Source organism: Drosophila tropicalis, unplaced genomic scaffold (genome assembly GCF_018151085.1).
Source record: "Drosophila tropicalis isolate 14030-0801.00 unplaced genomic scaffold, ASM1815108v1 contig_878, whole genome shotgun sequence".
In the NCBI taxonomy this organism is placed as follows: domain Eukaryota; kingdom Metazoa; phylum Arthropoda; class Insecta; order Diptera; family Drosophilidae; genus Drosophila; species Drosophila tropicalis.
This window is the reverse complement of record NW_027173374.1, coordinates 6,740,715-6,767,264: the sequence shown is the minus strand read 5'-3', so window position 1 is coordinate 6,767,264 and position 26,550 is coordinate 6,740,715. Positions and strand designations below refer to the sequence as shown.

Sequence of the window (26,550 nt, the reverse complement as noted above, 5' to 3'; positions counted from 1 at the left end):
AGGAGGTAACGCGAGCTCACAAAGGTTGGGCCCTCGACTCGGTTGTGCTGCAGAATCAAATAACACGCTACAACAGGGAGGATATCACCGAGTATCCCACGGAGGGAGTATATGTGCATGGTCTATTTCTCGAAGGTAAGAGAGACCCAGCTCGCTCACAAGTGTTGACAGAAACCTGTCCCATTGTCAGTTACAAGTTTCCAAGTTCCCTCAAAACTGCAGCTATTCCCATGCACTTCTCATGGATGAGTGTCGAGTACTCTGAGTTGGTCTTACTTTCTTTTCCCTTTTTTTATTACTATTTCTGCTTTTCTGTTTTTTATAGGTATATATACCTATTATTTTTTATTATTCTTGCGACCTATTCGTAACCTGGTTAGTGCTTTATGTGTGAATTTATTGAGTAGTCTCATCTTCACGGTTCGTTTCGTGTCCTTTTGTGTTGCCACTGGAAATGGGTTTCCGTCTATTTACTTATTCTTCCTCTATTTGTCTGTTTGCACTCCTTCGCACATGTCGTTGTCGTTTGCTTTGTTGTGTTTAAAATTAAACAACAACAAAAACCAAAAACTTTAATATACTTCCGAATTCATAGTCCCGCACAGAGTTCTAGGCCCAATTAACAATAAAGTGGTAAGACATGAGTTCTATGAAAAACCCACTTCAAAGCTGATTAACTAATCGGTTAGTCGAAACTTAAAGGTTACTATTTACTTGTCACTGCGCAGTATTCGTTGAGGGAGGCCATGAAATTGATAAAAAAAAAAAAAATTGCTGCTTATCTAATTGATAGTTTCTAATAGAGCAAAATAATTCAATGACTTGCTGATCTTATCCGATTTGTATAAAGCAATTATCAATTTCTTTTGTTAAGCACATATGCTCATACATACATAAAGGATGATGTTTTTTTGGTTCCATTACGTGACCCAATCACCAAATGTGAACAGCAGTAAAAGAGAGCTAAACAAAACAAAAAAAAAGAAAGAGAAAAAATTGAATATTCCCATAAATGCAAATGCTTTTCATACTCAATCCCTGACCTAACAACACACACATATGTATGTATATACGAAATTTGCATAAATCGAATGAGACTTTGGTGAATAACACTCCGACACGTCCCTAACACACGGTTATCCTTGTGCCAGGATACGCCTACACACAAACAAACCAAATCTGGCCGAACAAAGGTGTCCATAAAGTAGGAATAAGTTGTGGCCTTCACATCGTACATTTCCCTTATTTCACTCTTTTCCTCACTCTCCATTAAATACAATAATTTTACCTTAGGTGATAAGATAATCAACATGGCGTATGTGTATTCTGTGTGTGTGTGTGTGTGGGGGGACATTTTCTAGGATGGAGCGTAAAATAAGTCCTATTAACAACAAATTGTGGGCTGACCCGCCCCCACACACATATTTTCACAGCAATTCCAATTCAGCTTGCGGCTGGGCAATTAAGATTGTCTTGCCGATTTAAATTCAAGTTTTAAACTTTTCCTGTTGGTATCTGTTTCGTCAGGTGCCTCGTTGGATCGTCGTAGCGGCAAACTGATTGAATCGAGAATGAAAGTGCTTTATGAACAAATGCCAGTTATTTATATCTATGCCATCAACACAACGGCCGGCAAGGATCCAAAATTGTATGAATGTCCAATCTATCGTAAGCCCCAACGCACTGACTTGAAGTACGTTGGCTCAATTGACTTTGAGACCGATTTCAATCCCAAACATTGGACACTGCGCGGCGTGGCCCTGCTCTGTGACATCAAGTGAAGTGGAAAACGACAAGGAAGTGATGGCTGTCATTGTTTGGACTGTCGGACGGGCTTCTGCTGGTCATTATATACGTGTACGTGTTTTTTTGGGTTCTGTGATAATTATCGGTTTAACGACGACAAAAATTTCCTCCTCCTGTTTTCTTGTCGTTTGTTTGTTTGTTTGTTGGCAATTTGTTAAGAACTCTTGTAACAAGCCAACAAGTACACCAAAAATTTATTAATTAAGCCCTCAAGTTAAGTCAACTTGATGTTTGGACAAGAAACGATGGACCATTAAACCATATATTAGTTGTTATTTGTGTTTCGTTAGACTTTTTAAACACTTTTTAGAATTGTTGAATAAAAACCATTTAGAGTAGACCTAGTCAAGGGAGTTTGTTTGTTTATTTCCGAAAACGTGGCGTAATGGTAAGTCAGAATTAGCCAACAAAAAACAAGAAATTTTATTTAATAATAAGCGTTAATTTAGAGTAAACAGCAAGCTGGAAAGTTTGTTTGTTTTTGGCCAAGTTAACAGAAAAAGTGGCCACTTTTTAAAGTAGGCAAAGAAAATGTAAGCAATAGTTGAATGCCATTTCAATAATTTAGGTTTTCTTTATTCTTCAATTTTTTATGTGGTTTTGGTTGGGTTTTTTTCTTCTCATTTTGGGTTTTTAATAAATACATATACATACATATATAATTTTTATATATATATATAATTTCCATTTGAATTAATTTCGTTTTTCTTTCGTTTTTCTTTTTTTTTTTTTTCTGCTTGGATTTTTGAGAAAATGTTTTTTTATTTACATACACATATAGAGAAATTAATTAATTCGTTTTGTCACTGTCAGTGTGTGTGTGTGTGTGTGTGTGTAATTCACTCGATTCTTTGTCAATATATAACATAAGATATACGTATGGTGCCAATTATTAATATATATATGTATATATTATTTAGTAATAGTTTGCACAAGTGAAAGCATAGCTCATCATCTACCTTTAAAATCGTTAGTTAGTTAGTTAGTTAGTTTGTTAATTAGTCGTATTTAAATGATTTGTAATCATTTCTCGTGTCTTCAATATGGTTTTTAAAAATGTTTCTTTTTTGCTTAAAAATTTATAATATTAGTATGTAAAACATAACAGAACAAAATTTCGAACAATTTAAAATGGAATTTGTTTTGTTTTCATTTTGAGCATCTCTTACAGAACATTTTTTCCATTAAAACAAAAACTCAATTCCGCCCGCGGATATCTATGAATATGTGTGTCATTGTGTGTGTGTGTGTGTGTATTTGCATATTTGTTATCAACGAAATCCGATTCAACCAGATGGTAAACCAAAGAGAAGGCTTAACAAACAAAAAAACCTGTTGCCATAATGACCTTATGCAATGAATATTAATTACCAATATATGTATATATGCAAAGGTGTAGTTAGCTCATTAAAATCTGCAATTGATTGGATACATTATACAATAAGTACATACACACACATTCATTGTAATTTCACTGTAATTTGTTTTATAATCTTTTTTTGTTTGCATTTTTTCGCTTTCTTCTTATTAAAACTACATATAATTTTGTTCAATCAACATCATTTAGGCTATTAAACAAATGCAATTTATTTATAATTTTTTTTTTTGGTTTTTTTGTTCTTTTTGCTGTTGCTATTCGATAAATATATGTATATATATATATATTATATATATATGTAATTTGAGTAAAGTACCAGAAATGCCCCACTCCAACTGATTTGGGAACGCTTTTTTTCGTTTCACTTCGAACTGAGAGAGAGGTAGCATGAATCAATCTTGTTGCATACGTACATACATACATAAGTTAGTTAGTTAGTTTAGTTTAGTTTAGTTAGTTGGTTAGTCATAGATATCGATAAAATACAATACAAAGAGGGAGAGTATGGAGCAAAGTTAAATAAGGAAAAGGTTAATCTATAATCGTTTAACTGTGCTATATACTCTTTTTGTCATTCGGAGGGCTTTTTTTGGAGTCGGAATCGGAATTGGTATCGTTTGAGAGGGATGAATGGAAGGGGGCTGGGTGAGCGGATGGGGTGGGGTTGGTGGGTGGGTCTTGTGCACACACAACATGCCTGTCTTAGAGCCAGCCATTTTAGGAACCGTCAATATACATTGCTAACTGTCGTCTATTACCTCTATCCTGTCTGGTCTGTCTGTCATTCCGCCTGCCTGCCTGTCTGTCATTCCGCCTGCCTGCCTGTCTGTCTGTCTGTCTGCCTGTCTGCCTGACTAGTTGGCTACCTTGGTGCATTTGTAGCAAACTTAATTAGCATAATGGTGATGTTTGTGCTGTCCATAGAGTAAGCGCCAGGGCAAATGTCGCGATACAACATTTGCATTGTCTTCATTCACGGCAATGTCATTTGGTTCTTCATTGGCCCAGTTAAGGTTGTCCTCCAACTCGGTTAGTACCCGATCCTGTTCCTGTTCTTGCTCTGTCTGTGACTCCACATCCATATTGTTGGCAACAGCATTGCTTGTTGCGCTTTGGCCATGCCCATTTTCATGATTTGTTTCATTTGCAATTTCATTTCCGTTTGACTGATGCTTGGCCAAGACGTTTAGGGATTTTTGCTGTGCTGATGCTGCTTCTGCTTCTGCCTCTTGTTCGGTTGCTGTTATGGTTCTCGGTCTTGGTTGAGATTGTGCCCGTTGCAGAAAATCAAAAAACCGTGACGACGACGGCGACGACAATGATGAGGAGGACGCCGGGAAAACGGGTGAGGACAACGAGGGGTCGGAGGACTGTGACAAGCTCCACAGTTGACTGGGGAAATGTTGCAGCTGTTGCTCTCGCACTGAAGCCAGCTGGTAGCTTCGCCTGGGCTCAACGAACACTCGTTTGCCCACGTTCTTTAGGATGGCGCGATTCAATTCAACCTGAGGAGAGGCAGAAGAGAGAAGAAAGAAAAAAAAAAAAACAGAAATGGTTGACATTAAAAGGGAAATGAGTGAAAGGAAATGTTATGAGTATGCACTCTAACCCTAAGGGAATGAATCTGTTTCAGCTCGTGTGGCATGCATGGAGCAAAGCACACATTTAGTTTAAATGGCATAAATATTTTATTTTCTCTCACACTGTAAATTTGATTTATGGGTTTTCATTTTTGTGCTTTTTAATTGAATTTTTAACTTGCCAGATGAGTTTCTCTCTAACTAAATAATGTAAAGTGTCGTCCCTTCTTCCCATGCATAAAGCATTCATCCTAATATTATGCAATGGAAAATGTAACATTTAATAATATTGACAAAACGCTTTATCGATTTCCTGAAAGTGCACTGTGCTCGAGGAGAATGGCACAATAATAAATAACAACAATAATAAAAAAACCAAAGCACATAATCATTTAACCAATTAGTTAATGAGTGGATGACGTTTTTTCCTTGCCGTGTCTAATAGATTGATAAGAGAACGAATGTTTAGTCATTTCTGGGAAGATCCCAAGATATACAGTAGGTATGGCCACTTTCTAGTCAAGCAGGCGATGAGTGATAAGATAGCACTTTCAGTGGTTGGAATTGTTTTGGGCATGTGAAAATATCACACCTAAGTCATGCGGAAGTGTTTTCATTATTGGATTGGAAATTAGCTATAAAAAGCAACGCAAAACTAGCGATGATTATCAGTTACGATTTAGATCTTAACAATATAACGATGAAATCGATAGAAATTGCTGTAGTTGCAGCCATCTTGGCTGTTTTAGTGGTTTGCACAGGTGCCAGACCTCAAAGTGAGAACCGACAGATCCTAATCCTGAGACCAGGTCACAGTGATATTGTCTACCAGAGACCAGATCAACAGTCTCCATTGTGGCCTAAGGAGGAGGAGCAAGAACGTCCAAGCCCACCAGAAAGCTCAACTGAAAGTGGTTCCGGATCTGCCGAGGAGTCTAAGCCATCAGAGAGTGAAGAGCAATCTAATGGTAAGGTTTGAATACTTGTTAACATCAAGAAGTGTTTTCCAATATAGTAGAACAATTTGCAGAGAACTCAAGTGAAAGCGGCTCTGGATCGGATGAATCCAAATCATCAGGTAGCCAAGAAAATTCAGTAGAGGAATCGAATGAACATCAGCGACCTCCCCAAGGCCAACGTCCCCCTCATGGCGAGCGTCCTCCTCATGGCCAGCGACCCCCCATGGTCATCGTCCACCACATGGCCATCGTCCTCCCCACCGGCCACCACATCGTCCAACTCCTACACCAGAAGACGACAGCACCACCATTGAGCCCGAGGATTCAACAACTATCGAGCCTGAGGACTCAACAACCATTGAGCCTGAGGATTCGACTACCCTTGAAGCTTAGACATGACCTAACAGTCCCTAAATAATATCTAAAACGATTTTGAATACAATAACAAAGCCATATTTTACATAGCAGTGTGTATTATGTGGTGCAGAAAAAAACTGTAAACGACTCATTTTATTTGGCTGTTCAACTCGGTTCGTATCCGCATTTATTGAACTGAATTATTTAAATGCATCAGACCGTCGTCGTGCATCAATTTATCAAATTCGAATCCCTTTGACAAATCAATACATGTCACATTTGTACAGTCCTGGACTTATAGTTGGAGCGGGTTGCATTACTTACCCCGCTGCCAACTCAAGGCAGCCATTTTCAGTGAGTTCGGCCATTTTTTTTGCTTCTTCTTTCCTTACTCTCATAATTACTTACTCACAACTTCTTCTTCAGCCTCTCTTTAAATTTCATACTCTCATCATTTTCTTCCTTCGCTCGCTCAACTGCTTACTATGCTCCCTCTCGCACTCTTGCGCTCTTTCTTGCAGTCTTGATTAACCGCTTGTTATGAACGTTTGTTGCTGCTAAGTTAAAGTTACATACATACATACATAAATAGTTTTTAAAGCGTCGTGAAGTGGTTATTATTTCTAGTTCTGCAAAAAGTTATTAAATTTATCTTTCAAACGGCTCAAATTCGTTTTGTTTGTTAAAAAATTGCAAAAGGAAGAGGAAGAAAAGAAAAGAACAAATCATTTGCCTACGCTGCCATCACCTCTGCCGCGGTCGACGTCGCTTCGCGTCGTTAACATAAAAATAGGCAATGCAAAGAGAGAGAATTAGTGAGAGTGATCGAGTTACGCTGTCGCGGTCGTCTTCACATGCACACAATAAAAGAGAAAATAAAAGACCGCATGCGTGTGTAAGTGAGTGAGTTAGTGAGGGTGATCATGTTCCGTTTTTTGTTTTGTTTTTCACGTGCTTGTTACTTTTGTTGAATGGTGCATACAAATGAAATGTTAGCAAATTCAGGAAAAAGGAAGAAGAAAGCAAATTAAAATTAGCTGTAAATCGTAAGGTAAGCAGGTGTTTATGTTTTTTAAAAACCATTTTTTTTCGGCAAACAAATAATTTATAAGAAATAAGGGAAATTAAAGCACTTAATTTAGATGAAAGAACAACCAGTCACCAGCCAGTTATATTTGGGGGCGGTCAGGGCACGTGCCGACGGCAAAAATGTACAATCGAAAGTGTTGACCTTTTTGCACACTACCTAGGGGGCCACTTTTCGCGAATCCGTCCCTGCATTCGTAAATTGAGCACACAAATTTGCTTAACCATCCAACCAACACCCACTGTCACTCGCTCTACTACAACACCATATGAAAGTACCCCCCAAAGGCAAATCGTTTGAATTCCTGGCATTAAATCGTTTGATTTTCTTTTCCCCCCATTTTTTTGCTCTTGTGTTTTTCTGTTTGCTGGTTCTGATGTGTCCTTCGCATCCATTTTAAAGGTAACCAAATAAATTCGCTTCGTTACGATGGAGAAAAAACATTTTTGTTACGCATACGCAGCGTTGGTTGCTAAGCCTTTCTCTGGATATCATTTAGGCCGGCGGCTTAGGAACTTTAAGCCTTTTTTTAAACTCTTATCTTATTTTTGTTTTTGTTGGTGTTGTTGTTTTCACTTTTTGTGTTGTCTACCTGTGTGGGTAGTCTGTCAGTCATCGAATGGCAAGCGATAAAAGAATAGATGGTTACCCAAAATGACCTTGCCTCTGAATTGTATTCTATTTCTATAAAAGCACATTTTCTTGTTGTTCTTTTGGACGAGAATTAAAAAAGTTTACGCAAGTCATTCTCCCATCGTGTTTTCTTATTTTCCACTTTTCAGTCAACTATTTCTCATTTACCTTTCTAATTTCTTTTGATTACCACTCACACAATTCAGAATTCAGTACGCAGTACACCAAATTGCACTTTTTGCGTTTTGTTTATCTTGCGACTTGAGGAAAAAGTTTTTCCTCTCTACTTTTAGCTTATTAAAAATACCAAGATGGTCAACGGGATTTTCATTTGATTCTAAGCCACTTACCTGCCGTGTATTCTCCTTCATTTGCCTACGCGCTATTTCCAGGAGCAGCCGTTGACGCAACACATCCAAGGGATTGACAATGGACAGCGACGGTTTGTTGCGCTTGGCCCACAGTAAATAATCATCCTGGCGAAAAAGAAACAAAAAATCATTTGCAATTCACTTAAAAGTTTTCAGCTCTTGGTACAATACGGAATGGAAAAGTTGTAACAAATTTTCCCTTTAGTTAGAAAATAGGAAATTCAAAACATATATGCAAATTGGGAAAGATTTATGTAAATAAAAAAACCGAAATTAAAACTGGTAAATTGTTTTAAAAGTCAAATACTTTGAATTCGAATTCCTTAATTACAAAACATTTGTCATAATTTACAATTCATTGATATAGAAAAATATGCTGAAATGGATTTCTAATTACACATATCGAATGATTGCCAGAAATCTTATCGTAATTGGAATATTTGTCACATTGTATCTCGTTCTTGTTTTTACTGCCGTTTTTTGTGTTTCTAATAATAAACATTTACAATATGTCGAACATTTAGCAAAATTGATAACGAAAATTTTGTTGTAAACACTTTAGATTCGATATGATGGGAATTTTCCAAGTGATTCCATGAGTCATTCGATCATGATAACATGATCTTTGAAGGGAAGGGGCTTTTCCCAAATACTTTAAGTCCCGCCATAAAGAGAGATTTCTACTAGACATTGAAAAACAAAATAAGAAAGCATCAACATTTCTATGAAAACATTATTAACAGTTCGTAGAACATTCAGATAAACAATTAACCTTTTATGACCATTGTGGCATTTAATCGTCAACAGAATCTACGTTTTTTAAGAACCTTAAAAAAATGTAAAAAACAAAAAAGTTTCACTTTTTTTTTTTTTTTACGTGGGGGCTATCAGACAGAGTACTTTTCCGTTATCTAATCGTTAATGGTCTATTGCCATAGTGTCTGGTTGTGGCGATTGTGTGTTTGCTTGGGCCTATCTACATATATCTCTGCTGGTTTCTATATATATGCAAGTGTCCGGTTCGATTTTAGTTAGTATACAACGAACTACGAAACAGAATGAAGGGTCTAACGATAGCAGTATTCGCGGTTTTATTGGCAGTTGTGGCTGCCAGGCCGAACGGTGCTTGGAGAGGCAATAACGGAGGTGGCTGGAATGGCAATGGAAACGGCTGGAATGGCAATGGAAACGGCTGGAATAATAATGGAAATAGCGGAAACTGGAATGGCAATGGAAATGGAGGTGGCTGGAATGGCAATGGAAATGGCGGCCACTGGAATGGTAATGGAGGTGGCTGGAATAACGGACATGATCATGGCCATGGAAATGGTGGACATCATGGCAATGGAGGTCATGGTAATGGCGGAAATCATGGAAATAATCATGGAAATCGCCCGCCCCCACCTCTACCACCACCAACAACCACTGTATTACCCGAAGAAACTACTCAGGATGATGTGATTTGGACAACCGATAAACCTATTGAAGGTCCAACAACTTCACAGCCTGAACTTCCTGAGGAAACTACCGCAGCTTCAGAACAGCCAGAGGAGTCTAGTGCTGCTCCAGAAGAGTCAACCACTCAAGTTCCGGAAGATTCTACTACCCAGGCACCTGAAGAGCCATCGGAGTCCTCAACACAAGGACCTCAAGAGCCAGAGGATTCTACTACACAGGCACCTGAAGAGCCAGAGGAATCCTCAACACAAGCTCCCGAAGAGCCAGAGGATTCTACCACACAGGCACCTGAAGAACCAGCCGAGTCCTCAACCCAAGCACCAGAAGAGCCAGAGGATTCCACCACACTGGCCCCTGAAGAGCCAGCGGAGTCCTCAACACAAGCACCTGAAGAGCCAGAGGATTCTACCACACAGGCACCTGAAGAGCCAGCTGAGTCCTCAACACAGAATCCAGAAGAACCAGAAGACTCCACTACACTAGCGCCTCAAGAGCCAGAGGAATCTACCACACAAGCACCTGAGGAGCCAGAAGATTCTACAACACAGGCATCTGAAGATTCTACAACAGAAGCTTCTGGAGAGCCAGAAGATTCAACAACTGCCGTCGATGAAGAGTCTACAACAGACGCCGAAGAGGGTAGTGGTTCCACAGTCTAAATCGAAGTCTTACACTTTCCCATTGGAGCCAATAATTTTCCACATTAAATCTTTAAAAGCTTTATGCAAATCCTGAATTTCATTATTTAAGTGATTTGGTGTTATGTTAAGTATGTAGTTGGTTTTTACTTTAATTATATAAGCATATACCTACATGTACCTACAATCGAATGGTTTTCTATACGCAATCAGTTATCAAATATGGTTTCCTTATCTTTTCAAGTGGCCTTAAGAGTCCTTCAATTGCAACACCGAGACACTCACGGAAAAACCGGATTATAAATTTCGTGATTTTTTAATTCGATAATGTGCCGACGTCATTAAGTCGAGCTGCCAGTAGATTTCTTTGCAATTGACTTTCACCTAATGGGCGCCATTTGATCGAGATTGAATAACAAATCGATTCGTCATATATGTTCGATCGATTGATAACATTTTGCAAATAGCAGTGGAAATTTTGGTGTATCTGCGATAAGATAAAAACCATTTCTGTTTTTGCTTTTACGTGGCACACATTATAGTCCAATTACACGCAAATTTGCATCGGAATGAGTATCCATTGACGTAATTACTAGGTTTGAATTCGAAGTGGCTAAATTCTATTACACTGACCCTTAAAAAACCGCTCTTGATGTTGCGAGAACCTATAGACTAGACGGCTATATGGCTGCTCTATGAATTGCAGGTCTTTTAAACAGACGATAGTCTTTGTTAGCAGAATCCTCAAAGGACCCTGAAGTTAGTAGCAAAATAATCTTCTTTCTCAGCTTTCTGAATTATCTGATAATGTGTGGCAATCGATTAGAACTGAAAACTCACAAAAGGTTACAAGTTTGTGTCTAATGTCTAATCGAATCGCTAATCTAATGGTTGTTTTAGCTGCTTTACACAAAATCGTGGACCAAGCAAATGAAAACCACGATTTATAAGAAATAAAACATTTAATGAAAAGAAATGAATAAAGTAAATAATGTTTGCATGATTTTCAATTGAATTAACTTTAATATATTTTAACCCATCGGATAAAATTTTACCAGAAGGCTCAAATAGTTGAAATTGAAATAAATAGTTTTTCATGAACTTTACGCATAAGTTTCAATCTAGCGAAAAATTCTTTGCCATGGCAAAGTTTTGCTTTGCCTTTGTCAGCGAGCTTGAGGGTAAAGCCAGTTTGGTTTGTTAACAAAATATTAAACACAAAAAATATTAAACATTAAAGGTCAGAGTAAGGCAAACTTTTTGACTAGCTATTGCTGCTATTGATCATTCTACTCTGATTACTACCTATAACTTATTGGATCAATCGAGTCTTTTGTTGTGGTACGACACCCATCTTCTTCTTTTCTTTCTGTTTTTTTTAGCATGGGCAAACTTTGTGTTGGTCATGTCCGTAAAATTAAGGTACAAGTTTTTGGTTTTGTTTATTTGTTTTTGTTGTTGTGGTTGTTCTAGCTGTCCAATGCAAATAAACAAAGGAAAACACACACACACACACATTGCGTTGTTTTCGGTCTAATGAAGCATATGCAATTGAGGCTTAAATAAAAAGTTCTAGCCAACCATCAGCAATCTCATCCCAGCCAACAATTTGCCCTTGCCCACTTGTTTCCATGTTGTGTGGCCAAAAAGTAAAATCCATTTTTAAACTCTGACTAAATTGTTTGTACAATGGACGAACGACTAACAGTCTCTAGTTGTGGTCATTTGGCACGCTTCAAGTGCCTCGTTCAATGATTAGATTATGTTTGTGAAAAAATATTTTGACTATATAGAAAATTTATGTTTCCCTCTCAGGGAGAATGAAAGAGAGCAAGAGAATCTGATAAGATTTTACTGATAGATCTAGGAATTTTGATTTCCGAAGAAGCTCTCAAACTCTTCATAGAAAACCAAATAACAAATTTTTGCGATAAGATAAAGAACTAAACAGCATTTAATTAATTGGAGTTGTCTTTCCACAGGCCAGTGGCGGATTTACAGACATATAAGGCAATTGAAAATTGCAACTAAGTGAAGTCAAATATTGCATATGGTAACAAAAGCAATAACAAATGTTCTCAGTCTTTGCAATTTAAAGTTTTTAACTTTACACAAGCCATTAAAGGACGCCCTATGCCCGCTTTTAGGGTAGATACGGCACTGCAGCAGATACCGAAACTTAGTTCTTTGGCATGAAAATGGAATTATTATTATTGTTAATATTAATTAGAAGTAAGCCGAACACGTATTGAATAGCTAAACAAAAGAGGCTGCTTTTGTTGTGATGATTGCTAGCAGACAAAAGATGCTCTTAGTGCGACTGCGATGAACTCTGGTTAATTAAAGTGTTTGCCAGAAGCCCAGAAGGTCAATTCCGACTGAGACCGCAGAAGGTCAGCAAACAAAACTAAATAATTGAATCCGAATGGGCATAAAAATTGCACCAACTGTTGCAGTAAGCCACAAACAAAAAAAGATAACTGCATCTAAAATTTGTCAGATCACGCACCTGTATGGCCTGTGCATCATCCAGGTAGTCCAGAGGATATCCGTTGTTGTTGCCACTGGCGCCTCCTCGTCCTCCTCCTCGCTGTGCGGTACAAACGAGTCTTGTGGCGCACAATAAAGTTAATATGACCGGACAAAACCACGCTGTGGCTTTCATCATTCTGCGAAAATGGAAAAAAAGATACAAAAGTGACGATAAAACAGAATTGTGGCAAAAATTTGTGGATGAGTTGTTTGATTAACAGACCAGAGATGATGCAGAGATGCAGATACTTTGCAATGCAAAATTGTTGAAATATCATAAAAATACACTCACACACACACACTGGCGTAAAGGGAACATCAACGCCTCCGCCCCGTTTTAACAAACTGCCACTGACATGGCAGACACACGAACTTTCGATTCAATTCATCAACTTCATATATGAAAAGATCATATGCATACCTTCCACCTAACTTGTAATCAAGTGCCTGTTGCAGACTTTGACTTTACGAAATGTTTCCTGACAGCTAACCAGGTGAAAAATGCTTCCAAAAAAAAAAGTCCACTTCTTTCTGCTCTCATAATTTATGTCATGCATGACCTAAACTCTGACTTCCATTCCATCCCATCCTCGAAATAAAGAACACGGCAAAGAAGATAAGAATACGAAACTGCTGACACAATGATTTATCGTTATCAAACGTTATGTGTGTTATGTCCGAGAAAGGGGGCAAAAATATTCGGATTATATGTGGAAAGGATATGAGAGTGACCGAAACGCTAGTCACACAGTCAGTCAGACAATTTCCTTTCGAAGTGTTAACAGGAAACAGAACAGAGCCAAATGGCTAAAAGCAAAAATCTATGATTAGGCTAATAATAGAACGAGTTCAGGCCTCCACCAAAGCTGACTAACGAGTTTAAGATGCCATTACCAATGGCCCAATGTCAATGGCTCTTTTTTTCATTCCTTTTTGGTTCACTCAATTGAAACGGGAGAAATGTGGGTGAATGAAAATTGATTTCTGGCATTGCTCTTATAGTTATATCATTTCTTTTGATTTTGATTAGCCTTTGGTTCAACCTTTAACAAGATTTGTCTCACACACGCACACTCTTCTTTACTCTGGCATAAGTAATTTGCATGATGCCCTTTATGCGAATAAATTGTGTATAAAAGTTTGAGTGAAATATTGTATTGTCAGGTGCTTATGCTTTGCATTGACATTTATTTATTATTTGTATTAAGGAAATTTAATGGGAAAAAAACTTTTATATTAAATTTACCCTCATCTTTTGTACCAAAAACTCTAACAAAACTTCAACTTTTCATACGTTTCGTTTTAGGTTTGTGGATGCCAAATGTGTTTCTGTGTGCGTGTGTGTGTAGGTATTGCATAATGCTAAAACTATTTCAAATTGGTAATGGATTCATCATCATCGGAAAAATAAACTTTTTCCGCAATTGCAACAACGAAATTCGATTAGACTTTATGCGAAATTGTCTGTGTGTGATTAAAGTAAGCTCTTTGTATGTTCAACATGACGTATGAGCAATAAATTCTATGCCTTACTTAATATTGCTGCATACTTTCGAGGGCTGTTGCCAAATAAAATGCCCTCTACTTGTTATTGATTTTGAGAAGAAAATCACACAAGTGGAGTCCATCTAGTCTTGAATATAGTACTTATATATCATTGTCACAAGTTTCTCTAACTTGAAGGGGCATCAACTTTTTTTTTCGAGGACCTGTCAACTGTCTGTATTAAGAGCAAATCTCTCCCTAGGCAGGTACATATTTCTACTCTTATTTCATTGCTTTAGTGTTCATGTTATGCGTTGTAACTACTTTTGATGGCGCTTTCACACGCATAAGTAACTGTGAAAATGGCAGCAGCATTTTGGCATCACCTGTCATATTTATGCCATTTCTTGAGGCAAAAGGATTTCCATTGGCAGCTGCCGACAGGAAAAAAACCTCGTATATTTGGAAATGTTGCAGTTGAAATTCCATTTGCCGGTGAAATGAACATTGAAATTACACAATTACTTAACATATGACCTATAATTAAATTCCAACATTTGAAGTTAAATAAATAAGTTAGTAAGAAAAAGGTGGGAACTGCCCTGCCCCACTGCGAATGGAGTGGCAAAGGAAAGTATGAAAGACAAGACAATGAAAAGCAGAAAAATCACCAAATAAAAATCCAAAAGTCCATGCAGGAATCGTGATGTGTGCCTGCAGCAATTGGCGGTCCCTTTTATCTCCTATCAACAATCTAAGAAGCAAAAAAAGTGCCTATTGTCTATTTGCATTTAAGATAAATATGCCTACACACATACACAGGCATACACACACTCCCACTCAAAGACACACACACACACACACGTATGCAAATGTTGACTGACTAAACTCACAGGGGAGAGGGAGACTTTCTTCAATGAATAAATGTTGTGTGATTCTTATTCGATTTTTGTGTTCTTTAGGGGATTTAAGTGGAAATTAATGGCGGCAGCCTAAATGGAATTTTATGAGGTTAACGACGTCATGGCGGCTTTTGCTACTTTCTTTTTGTTTCCTCAGCGATTATATCCAAATCCAAAAGTTTTGTTTGCAGTCTATTAAATTACACAATATAAAACACTATGTTACCTGAAACGGCTAACTAAAAGATGGGGTATGAGGCAGAGAGGTAAAGAAACAGAGAGAGAGAGAGAGATAATGTGGGTGTTTGTGTTAGGAACTAAAGTGTCAAATACACTAAAAGGAAAACTAATTAGCTTTAAAAAAACTATTTTTCTCATCTTGCGTCATATTGGAAAAATATCTTTCAAAGCATTTCTTCTTCTCAACAATTTGAAGTAGATGTGAATGGAAACTCAAATTAAAATGGGAAACTTTAATCCATTTGGTTTACTTTACGCTTGCTTTCTTTTCCAAATGGATTCTAGTTGGATAAATAATGAGTGGGGCCACGGGGAATTTGTCGTAATTGTTATTATTTCTCTCTTTTCCCAAAAGAACAAAAAAATTATACTCTATAAATGAGCCAACGTTACGTTACAAATTGGCTTCAATTTAATTAAAGGGTTGAATCAAGTTGATTAATTATGGCAATTGAAAGAAGTTCATTTATTGGGAATGTCCTGCATTTACCTTCCGAAAAGTATGCTTTACAATTTTGAAAACAATTGTCTAGTATGCTATTCTAGATTATTCTCACTTACCAGTTATAACAGTTGTCGCGTTAATTCAAAAGGAATAATAATCCAAAAAATTTCAATGCAAATTTTCGATTCAAAAGTTGTTGTATTCTCCCCCGTTTAACGATGAAATTCACACATAAAAACGAATAAGAATACACCCTGTAAACAAATGGTAATTGGCCTTAATTTCTTTTGATCTTGAACACTGGCAAAAATATATGTATATTTATGGCTTTTTGATGAATTTTGCGGTCGGTCGGATTGTAAAATTGAAGAGGAGTTTTTGGTGTGTGTTTTTTGTTGCTTTTTAATGTTCTCACGCGCGTTTAGCAAATTTAAATATTTTATAACGCTTTGCGTTTGTTAACGATGTGGAGTAATGAATCGAAACAGAGAGATACAAAAATTTGATTAGCGCGCGAATTGTTTCGAACAATTTAAGGCGCGTATTCACATAAAAAATTATATGATAAATTCAAAACTGAAGATTTTATACTTTTTGCGATTCGTTGGTTGTCGTTTCTAGTTCTCTAGTCTCCTGGTTGGTTGCTTGGTTGGTTGTCGAACGCAACAGGCTGACGACGGGCGAAGAACTCAGAGCATCAAGCAGACGTTGCGTGTTTTTATATTGCCAAAACACGAAGCAAATGCGGCACGAAGCCAACTTTGGCCAAAAACCGAAAGGACTAAACCGATGCCGATTACGGGAGGGTCAGGAAACGCTAGTCGACAGTAGCAGAACCAAAGCGTTGTTTGTTGGCTTGCAACAACTTTTCTTATGAATGAAAAACGTGTGGCAAGCATTTGCCGTGGGTGCTGCTGTGTTTGGAGTTTGAGTGGCTTGAACCAATCATTGAGAAACCTGGTCAAATCTTGGCCACACACATACATCCATACAGACATGTGTGACAGATAACGATGGATTTTAAAAACTGTAGGCAAATAATTTCTTTTACCCCACACGCAGGCGCCTTTTCGTTTTTGAGTGTGTGTGTGTGTGTAGTGCTAGCACGCTAACGAGATTATTTCATACGACATTGTAATTATCGAAAACTCAATTTATAATTAATGAGTTCTCATTTGCACATTAATTGTTTGCTTTAAAGTTAATGTCAGCAACATGATGTCAAAGGTGTTAACACCTTTTGGCAGGTATGGCTGGCTGGCTGGCTGTCTGATGGCCTGGCATTTCTCTTGCATTCAAGTGTGAAATTGCTCGCCATTCATCTATCAAACAAGCTCAGTGGGTGGTAGGAGGCGATTCCTGCTTTCCCTGCAGGCGGTAATACAAATGTATTGAATGTATGCATACATATACATTTGTTTGCTCACATAAGTGCGTGTCTGTGTGTGTGTGTGTGTGTGCTATCTAAATTGGAAAACCTGAAATCCTCGATGAGTGTTTGCCATTTGACCCTTGTTCTGTTCCACCACAAGTGTCGGCATCACTTAAATCTTGAATAAATGTGTGTTCTCTGTGTGTGTGTGACTTACACAATTCACCCATACCATGTTTTCCATCCATCAATTTTTTATTGGTTTTGGATTGGTTGATAGGAACATGCTTGATTTAACCTTTGACTCAAATAATTCTCAACAGCAGCAACATCAGAAGTGTCCACACAGCTTAACCCCCTTGCTATGCCTGTTGCACGAGGACTTTTAATCGCTGTCAACGTATGTGTGTTTGTGTGTGTCAGTGTCATGGTTGTAATTAAACACGTGGGCCCACAACACAACCATTCTACTCATTCTACATCCTTTCCTACTGTGCCTTATGGCTGATTGAAATCTGTCAAAATGTTGCTGATGGCATGATATGGAGGCAAAAAACAAAAAGGGAAACTTTCATTCAAGTCTTCCTATTTGGTGGGTCTCCTTAGAGCTTGGCATAGCCAAATACAATATACATATATTCCCATTAATGTGTGGGTGTTATTTATAGCCTTGTGTGTTACAATTACATATCTGATGTCGTAAAATCAGATGCCCATCTGTAATTGAGTTCAAAGTGCTTAGAGAAGAGGAAGCAATCTATCCCGCTCTCTCTCTCTCTCTCTCTCTCTCTCTCTCTCTATCACTCCGTAGCTAGCTTAGGCAAATGATTTATTTAAAGACAAATTTCCTATGTAGAAATTGCATATTCTTTTGTTGAAAAACCAATTTTGCATCTCAAAAGGATTGCCAGGACGTTCATTGGCTCGCCCACACACGAAATCAAAACCAAACAAAACTAAAGCATACTTCTAGGCACTTACATTGGCATTAAGAGCATCGTCTCATCATTAACACTGCATTTAATCCCTAACACTTGAGCTGACAAAGATAAACTCATTAACATGTTGATTAAAATTCCCAGCAAAGTTCAGACAGGCCGCTCATGAAGAGAAAGATAGAGAGAGAGAGAGAGAGTAAGCTAAAGAGAGTGAGATAGAGTGAGAGAAATCTTTTGTTTGATTTACGTAATAAGTCAATGACTCAACTCCTGGCCAAGAGTCCTGGGGACCGATGATTTCTAATTGCGCATCGTCAATTTGACAGGCGAATAAACGGTTAACGGTAAATGGTAGCTTCTATTCAATCAATTATGCATCTTGATGATGGGGCCCAAAGGGCATCTTCCAAATCTCATCACATCACATCATCGTCTTGGCTGGTGTCGATTAAATCAAGCAATTTAATAATTTACGAGCCAAAAACGTCGCCCAGTTCAAGTTGATTAAGAAAGTTTACTGAGCGACTGCTGACCTGTTGCAGGGATTAGCTAGTGCATAGTTTGATCCTCAAATTGTGGTCTGATTTTCCACTCAATTTACCGTCAGCACAGGTAAATCTGCTGCCGCTGAATAGTCTCTCTTTTGTAACTTAACTAATTTCATTACTCTCATAATTTTTGAGCGGATCACAAGCCCCACAAGTGGATTAAATTACAGAGCCAAAAAAGCTAGAGGCAAAATCAAAGAAAACTTTTTGTTTGGCAGGGGAAAAAGTTTTTCCTTTTTCGGTAAACTTTCTTAACCAACCAATGACAGTAATAATTATGTGTCCAAACTGAATGAAACGAGAGGCAGTGGCGTAACGATATCTGTATCAGGATTATTTTCTCTAGAAATTATTGTGGTCTCGGCAACTACTGGGCAAACTTTTGATTCACATTCACTCAAATTTATTTGTGCATTCTTTCGTGCTAGTCGTGGGTAGTAAAATATGACTGACAGTAGCCTGAACCAGGATGCACAGATGGATGAATGGATGGACAGATGGATGAATGAATGGACAAAAAGTGTGAGGCATAATATTTCATGACAGTTGGACCGAGATCATAGTAGTAGTTTCATCTCTGGATGCAGATTTTGGCGTTGATTTGTTGTTGGCAGCGATTAAAAGTGCGACACCGGCCACGCCCACCCAAATGCAGTGAACATTTGTCAACTGTTTGCACCGCTGTTGGTTGGTCGGCACAAAATTTGATTTATGAGTGCAAAGCTATGCCAGGAAATAACGCATGAAAATCAATATGTATATAGATGGAAAGAGTCGGTCGGTTGGCCAGTCGTTTGGTCAGATTAACACAGCGGGAGGAGTAGTGGGAGCGATTGGCGAGGGAGTAACCCGTTTACTTTGCCTAATCGCATTATTTGGCTAATTTGTGTAGATGGGCTGTGCATTTAATTTGGTTTGCATTAACGAAAGTAGGTCATAGGTCTCTTTCCAATTTTGGCATTTTCCTATGACACACGCCTGTGAGATAGACTTTTCTTAATAATTTATTGATAATAATTCAACTGGATTATCTATAAGCGAAATCCAATTGATTAAATTTAGTTTAAAAATATACTTAAAAACGGGTAAAAAAATTGTTATTTAAATAGTAACGGCCATTGGTGCTCAGTGGCGCCATCTAAAGAGAGAGAGTAATAGTGCTAAGGGTGATAGTAACAGTGCTAAGGGTCACCGACTCCGATAGTGTTATCGATGACGATTTGGTAACTCGATAGTAATATCGAAATATGTCGATAGTCGCACACATGCATAAAACACATCACTAGAAAAACAAATATGGCGGAACGCAAAAATTAACAAAAAAAAAAAAAGTGTTTTTAAAACGAAATTGCAAAAAAAGTTTGATGCCTAATAAAATTAATAAAGTGCAGATAAAAAATAAAGAAGCGTACAAAATGGGCCAATTATACAGCAAGCGAACCAATCTAAGCCGTGATTGTGCTTGAATTTCCCGTGTGTGTGTGTACGTGCCAGTTTGTTTGTGTGTGTGTTTGCTCACGAGCCGCAATGCGATTTGCGCACCAATTCTTATTACGTGACCTCGAGAACGCCGCTAAGGCTAAAACAAAGTTGATTATTGAAAATAGAAACAAACACAAATAAATAAATTACCACTGGACATCAGTGAGAAATATTGTGAATTGTTAAAATAAAAGTGAGACAACAGTGAAAATTCAAAGAGAGAGTGAGTGGCTTAGGTTGTTTGTCCTCCAAACATGTCCGGAGGACGCGACAGCAGCGCCAGTAGTGGCAGCAATGGAAACTCAACAACAACGGCCACATCTCCAGGAGCATCTACGCAACAGCAGAGGCAACGTGGTCGTCCGGCCAAGCGTGCAACATGCACATGGTGCGGCGAGGGTAAATTACCGCTCCAATATGTCCTGCCCACGCATTCTGGCAAAAAGGAATTCTGTTCTGAAACCTGTATAGCCGAGTTCCGTAAGGCGTACAGCAAGGGGGCGTGTACGCAATGCGACAATGTTATACGAGAAGGAGCACCGGATAAAGCATTTTGCTCAATGATGTGTATGAACAAGCATCAGAAGAAAAATGGCTCCACGAGAGGTCATGGCCATGGAGCAGGTGGCATCGGTGGTGCTGGAGCGGGCAGTGGTAAGGGAGTGACCGCAGAGGGTGAGCGCAAATTGCTGAGCAGTGGAGCGCCCGCCCCAACGGGACCCTTTCAATATGAAAGTTTTCATGTCTTTGATTGGACTGCATACTTAGAGGTTAGCTAAATGATTTTAGTGAGAAGTTTTAGTCCTTAACTAACAATTTGTTTTTAGGAAACTGGCAGTGAGGCTGCTCCCGCAGAATGCTTTAAACAGGCTCTCAATCCGCCAATCAATGACTTTAAGATTGGGATGAAACTCGAAGCTTTAGATCCGCGTAATGTCACCTCCACTTGTATAGCCACTGTGGTTGGTGTGTTGGGCTCAAGATTGCGTCTGCGTCTCGATGGCAGCGACTCACAGAATGATTTCTGGCGTCTAGTTGACTCAACGGAAATCCATGCCATCGGGCATTGTGAAAAGAATGGAGGAATGCTGCAACCCCCGTTGGGCTTCCGAATGAATGCTTCCAGCTGGCCGGGGTATCTATGTAAGATTCTCAACAATGCCATGGTAGCACCTGAGGAAATCTTCCAGCCAGAGCCACAGACACCTGCAGAGAATCTATTCAAGGTGGGGGAGAAACTGGAGGCTGTGGATAAAAAGAATCCTCAGTTGATATGCTGTGCCACCGTCGATGCCATCAAGGATGACCAGATCCATGTGACCTTTGATGGGTGGCGTGGAGCCTTTGATTATTGGTGCAATTATAGATCGCGTGATATCTTCCCAGCTGGCTGGTGTGCCCGAAGTTGTCATCCCATGCAACCGCCTGGCCACAAATCCCGCATGGATTCGGGCGCCAATAAACAGCGTTGTGCTCGACCCCGTTACACGGTGGTGGCTGAAGCTGATGCTATGGTTCCTGCCTCACCAGTGACGGCGCATTTCCATCCCAACTGCAAGGGTGGACCCTTCATCAATAGCTCCAAATTGCCCTCAATGGTCACGGGGCCAACACATCAGACGCTGGCCAAGCTCTGCCTGCAGGAAGTGCTGGCAGCGAGCACGGATAACCAACAGTTGTCCAAATTGCTTTTCGCCCTGGAAGGTGATGTGCATATTGTTACAGCGGCTGGAAAGAATTTCACTGTAAGTATCAGATTCCGGACTGGTTGGGGACTATTTAATCCTGACATTTATTTTTCTGGCAGGTGAAAATTCCTTCGCCACTGCGCATGAAAGATGATGAGAGTCTGGCGCAGTTTATTGAGACACTGTGCACCACATGCCGGGCATGTGCGAATCTCATTTCGCTGGTCCCTGAGACGGAGGAATGTAAAAAATGTGCCCAAAGTCGAAAACGTCAGCTAAATACATCTCAAGCCACGCCACCATCCTCGCCCATATTGTCGGATAAGCGGAGTAGACAATCGAAATCCTCAACACCAACACCAACATCATCGCCTGAGAAACCATTGATTGTCAAGCAAGAGATGGGCACAACTAAATCTCCGGCAGAGATTAAAAATAATAAAAGCAATGGCAAGGATGCCCTAAATCAGAATCACAATAACAACAATAGCAACAACAATAATAATAATAACCATAATCATAATAACACCAGCAGCAGCAGCAGCAGTAATGAAAGCGGAGAGGCTAGTCCCAAAATTACTATCAAACAGGAACCCAATGGCCTGGCATCAGCATCTGCCACCACGACGCAGGCATTGCGAAAGGTGCGATTCCAGCATCATAACAACAATAATAGCAATGGAACTCAAGAGTCAAGCCCAAGCAGTAGTAATGTTTCCTCACCGTCGTCTTCCTCCTCATCAACATCGTCCAGCACCAACAGCAACAACTTGGCCGGGGGCACAGCCAATACCAATTCGATTGGCAAATACATGGCTCCGTTGGTGGCGGAAGTTCATCCGGAGCAAGCGAATGCCAAGTCCTCGAATAACTATTACAAATCTCCCACGACTCTCTCATCCAGCGCTTCGTTGCCGACATCAGTGTCGACGCCGTTTAGTGCCTCACAAGCGGCAGCGAAGGCAGCCACTGCACCGGCGGCAGCATCCACGGCGGCAGCTGCCAAAACGTATGCTGGTGCTGGAACGACAGCAATTACTACCACCTCACCCCATGCACCGAACACACCGACATCTGCGTCATCGACGCATTTGCGATCACAGCCCATCGATTGGTCCATTGAAGAAGTTATCCAATATATCGAAAGCAATGACAATTCGTTGGCTGTGCACGGAGATCTCTTTCGGAAGCATGTGAGTATGAAGAATCATTTAATCAAATGCCTCAAATTAATCTTGATCTCCTAACTTTTTTAGGAAATTGATGGGAAAGCTTTACTATTACTCAACTCAGAGATGATGATGAAGTACATGGGCCTTAAACTGGGACCAGCCTTAAAAATCTGCAATCTAGTTAATAAAGTCAACGGGCGACGAAATAATCTGGCATTGTAAAAAACAAACAAGCAAAAAATTGGTAAAGACAAATTGTCCCAAGACGATTCGAGATGCATGATGATGAGTAAATGAAGAGTGTTAACAAATTAGTACCTCCTTAAAAAAAACAAAAACAAAAAACGTAACAAATTACAATGATTAAAAAGAGTTAATAAAAATATGCATAAAGAGAATCTGTTGACAGAATAATAGAGAAGAGAGACATGATAAGATGAAGAAGCACCTACAAAACTATAATTTTATATAATTTAAAATATTTCACAAATCGAAAACATTCTAATGCGAATAATGTCAAACATGCACTCGCCTAAAAACAACCAACAAATCAACCAAACAACAAACAAACAAACACATAACATCTTAACTCGATGGACTCCCGGAAAAGAAAACCAAACAAGATGACACTTGAATAAATTCCCGCATATTCGAAATATCAGTCTTTCATATAACAAAAGGAAAAAAACACAAAAACTAAATCTAAACTATATATATAAACATTTACATATGCATAAATATTTATTACACAACAAAAACGAACTACCACACACACACATAAATTCAACACACGCACACAACACACACATACACACATTGGGCACCAAATTCTAAAAGGAAATTTGAACTGGAAAATTTTTGAAAAAATTGTACATAATTTTACATATAATTTTGTAATTATGTATTAATTGCGTTTCTTACTATTACAATGTTTGCTTAATTTTAGCAATTTTAGTTAACTAAGGTAAAAATAAAAAACAAAAAACAAAAAAAAAAGCGAAAAACTGCAACAAATTTGGAGAGATAAATTGTATAATTTGATTTCATAGATATAGAACTAAGAATAATTAGATCCATTACGAAATTTTACTTCTTAAACATATACAAACTATATAAGCTTTACACTTACACACACTCAGACTTGAACTCACACCCACTCACTCACTCATGTAAATTAAAACATATAAAAGATATATGTATATATATCTACATATACGATGAAAACTTGAATGCAATATTTCTCATTTATTTAGTTTACAATACACAAATAATTATACGAAAATGAAAATCTTGCTACCCACACTCACACACATATAAACGAAACATATAGATTACAACAACAATACAAAAGCAAACTGTATGCATTATAACAAATACAAATACAAAAAAGAAAACAAAACATTTAAAAATCAAGATAATTTCATTTGTTAAAACATTTAAGTTATTTTTTTGTTTGGCCAATGCGCGGGTTAAAAACTTTAAGTCCAACATTGTAAATTTTCAGAAAATAATGTTAAAATTCATTAATCGCACACACGCACACACACACATACAACTCTCACGACGTATACTAGCAAGAAAAAACAGATATATACAGAAACTTTCGGATGGACACAGGTAAATTTATAGACTCATAATAATCATGAAAGAAAAACCAAAACAAAGAAAACAAATTTAAATACAATTTAGTGGAAAATTAAATTACTTGAGACATTAAAACGAAAAATCATCATAATCATCCCCTAACTTTCGGCTAACTTTTATAGAAAAAAATATATAGTGAAAAAAAAAATGCATACAAGTCTAGAAAAAGTCACATTGATTATAAATAAATTATTGAAATAAGCATAGAAAAAATGCCCAAATGATTATTATGACGACAAGGACAACACACACTCATTAATCCACACTCACTACACGCTAGTTCATGAACACTTTGACTCGGATGAATTTGGTTTTCCTTTTTGTTTTTGAATTTTGCCATTCAACTTGAAAGACTAGTTACTAAGTGCATAGTTATTTAATTCATCTAATGTTATGTATGTATAGAAAATAAAGATTAATATACTTACATATAAAGAGTAAAGTGTGTTAGTTTAGTCTCTGTAACCAAGTAGGCCAGGTGATAAAATTACTTTAAAAGATAATGTCCCTGGGTAACGATCTGTGGCTGAATTGTAGTATATCGTCAATAGATGGCACTTCTGATAGTCGTCGCAATTGGTCCCTTGATGTGGCCATGGGTGCACCTCGTGTGAGTCCAATTACTCAAAGGAGTGGCGTAAAAGTCCATGCCCGGAGAAGTACAGAGAAACAAATCGAAAGGAATATTCTTCCCCCTATACCAACATGCGGACTCTTTGATGATTTCTATACCGAAGCCATGTCACTTCCGCATTTACAACAGAAACGTCAAAAAGCTGCTGAGATGCCTTCCAGTCCTGAGTGTGAAAGCAGTGCTTGCACCTGGAACAGTCGTTGGATCAGCGTCGATGGCTTCCCTCTGCATATGCGAGAAAAAATCATTCATTATTTCTTCACCTTGGGTCCTGTGTGTGATAAACGTGTCTCCGATGATGGCAAATGCTTTTATTTGTGCTATGCCAACAATTTGGATTGCGTACGTGTTCTGAATCAAGCTGCATCTTTGCCTCAAAGCCTAAAAGTGAAAATCAAGCATTGGAGATATGATCCACCAATTGTCCAAAGTGAAGACCGTACCTGCAATTTGTCTGGCTGTTTGCCACAGAAAGCAGTTTATCAACATTGGGGACGGGATATAATGGACCTGAAGAAGCGTTATAGTCCCTATATATAAGATTAACATCGAGCTTTCAAATTTCTCGATGCTGTCTCTCGATTTTAAATTATTGCGTATTTATTGTTAGCTTGGGAACAAAATTCTAATAAATTTTATAACCAATATCTTGTCAGGGGTAAATCATGTGATAGATATTTTTATTTTATACATACGCATTTAAGAAGGTCGTAGACACCCCCAAAAATTTATATATATTCTTCATCAGCTTGAGAAGCCAAATAGAATTAACTCCTAGTCGTCAAATTGAAATGGATTGCAAAAAGGAATAGATGATTTTCTGTCGAGTGTAATACTTTATGAAAATATTGTTTTAGGATTGGCAATCAATCATTAATTGATTATGAATTGGCTTTCGGGCTCTAAAGGGCCTATGTTAGCTGCTTGCTAAATCCAATTAACTGAGTATTCTTTTTATCGTTGTTATTAGTTCTGATTAGGTCTAGTTAACCAATAGAAGCTGAAAGTCTGGCTAAGTTTCATAGATATTCATCGACTAAATGCAAATTAGTTTAGTACCAATTTTTTACCCTATGCCCCTCTGTGGTCATTCGGTATTAGGAACTATTTCCTGCTACTCTCTTTCTGTTGTGATAAAACTTTTCTTTCTAAACAAAAATTTGCATATTGAAATCAACTGAGAAAGGTAAAAAGTTTATCA

At 38.2% G+C, this 26,550-nt stretch overlaps 4 protein-coding genes across 5 annotated transcripts in view; 3 read left to right on the top strand and 1 right to left on the bottom strand.

Moving 5' to 3' along the window:
• Window positions 1–2,150, top strand: part of Dhc1 (Dynein heavy chain 1) — a 32,407-nt gene extending 30,257 nt beyond the window's left edge. For both annotated transcript variants that reach the window (XM_068300541.1, XM_068300540.1), the window contains 2 exons: window positions 3–135; window positions 1,528–2,150. In XM_068300541.1, the coding sequence (XP_068156642.1) occupies window positions 3–135; window positions 1,528–1,781 (387 nt within the window). In that variant the 3' untranslated portion in view covers window positions 1,782–2,150. The remainder of the gene's footprint in view (window positions 1–2; window positions 136–1,527) is intronic.
• Window positions 2,151–2,522: 372 nt separating this feature from the next.
• Dh44 (diuretic hormone 44) lies at window positions 2,523–16,549 on the bottom strand. Its single transcript, XM_068300183.1, has 5 exons — window positions 16,463–16,549; window positions 15,988–16,125; window positions 12,777–12,936; window positions 8,151–8,276; window positions 2,523–4,689 (listed from the first exon to the last, which is right to left on the bottom strand). The coding sequence occupies exons 3-5, from the start codon at window positions 12,933–12,935 to the stop codon at window positions 4,072–4,074; spliced, it is 903 nt and encodes a 300-aa protein (XP_068156284.1). The 5' UTR covers window position 12,936; window positions 15,988–16,125; window positions 16,463–16,549; the 3' UTR covers window positions 2,523–4,071.
• On the top strand, window positions 9,203–10,454 carry Fst (Frost). Its single transcript, XM_068299822.1, has one exon. The coding sequence runs from the start codon at window positions 9,230–9,232 to the stop codon at window positions 10,286–10,288; it is 1,059 nt and encodes a 352-aa protein (XP_068155923.1). The 5' UTR covers window positions 9,203–9,229; the 3' UTR covers window positions 10,289–10,454.
• A 3,446-nt stretch (window positions 16,550–19,995) lies between the features above and the next one.
• On the top strand, window positions 19,996–24,489 carry Scm (Polycomb protein Scm). The gene is made up of 4 exons (XM_068299576.1): window positions 19,996–20,981; window positions 21,039–21,956; window positions 22,019–23,092; window positions 23,156–24,489. The coding sequence occupies exons 1-4, from the start codon at window positions 20,466–20,468 to the stop codon at window positions 23,291–23,293; spliced, it is 2,646 nt and encodes an 881-aa protein (XP_068155677.1). The 5' UTR covers window positions 19,996–20,465; the 3' UTR covers window positions 23,294–24,489.
• Window positions 24,490–26,550: the final 2,061 nt, after the last annotated feature.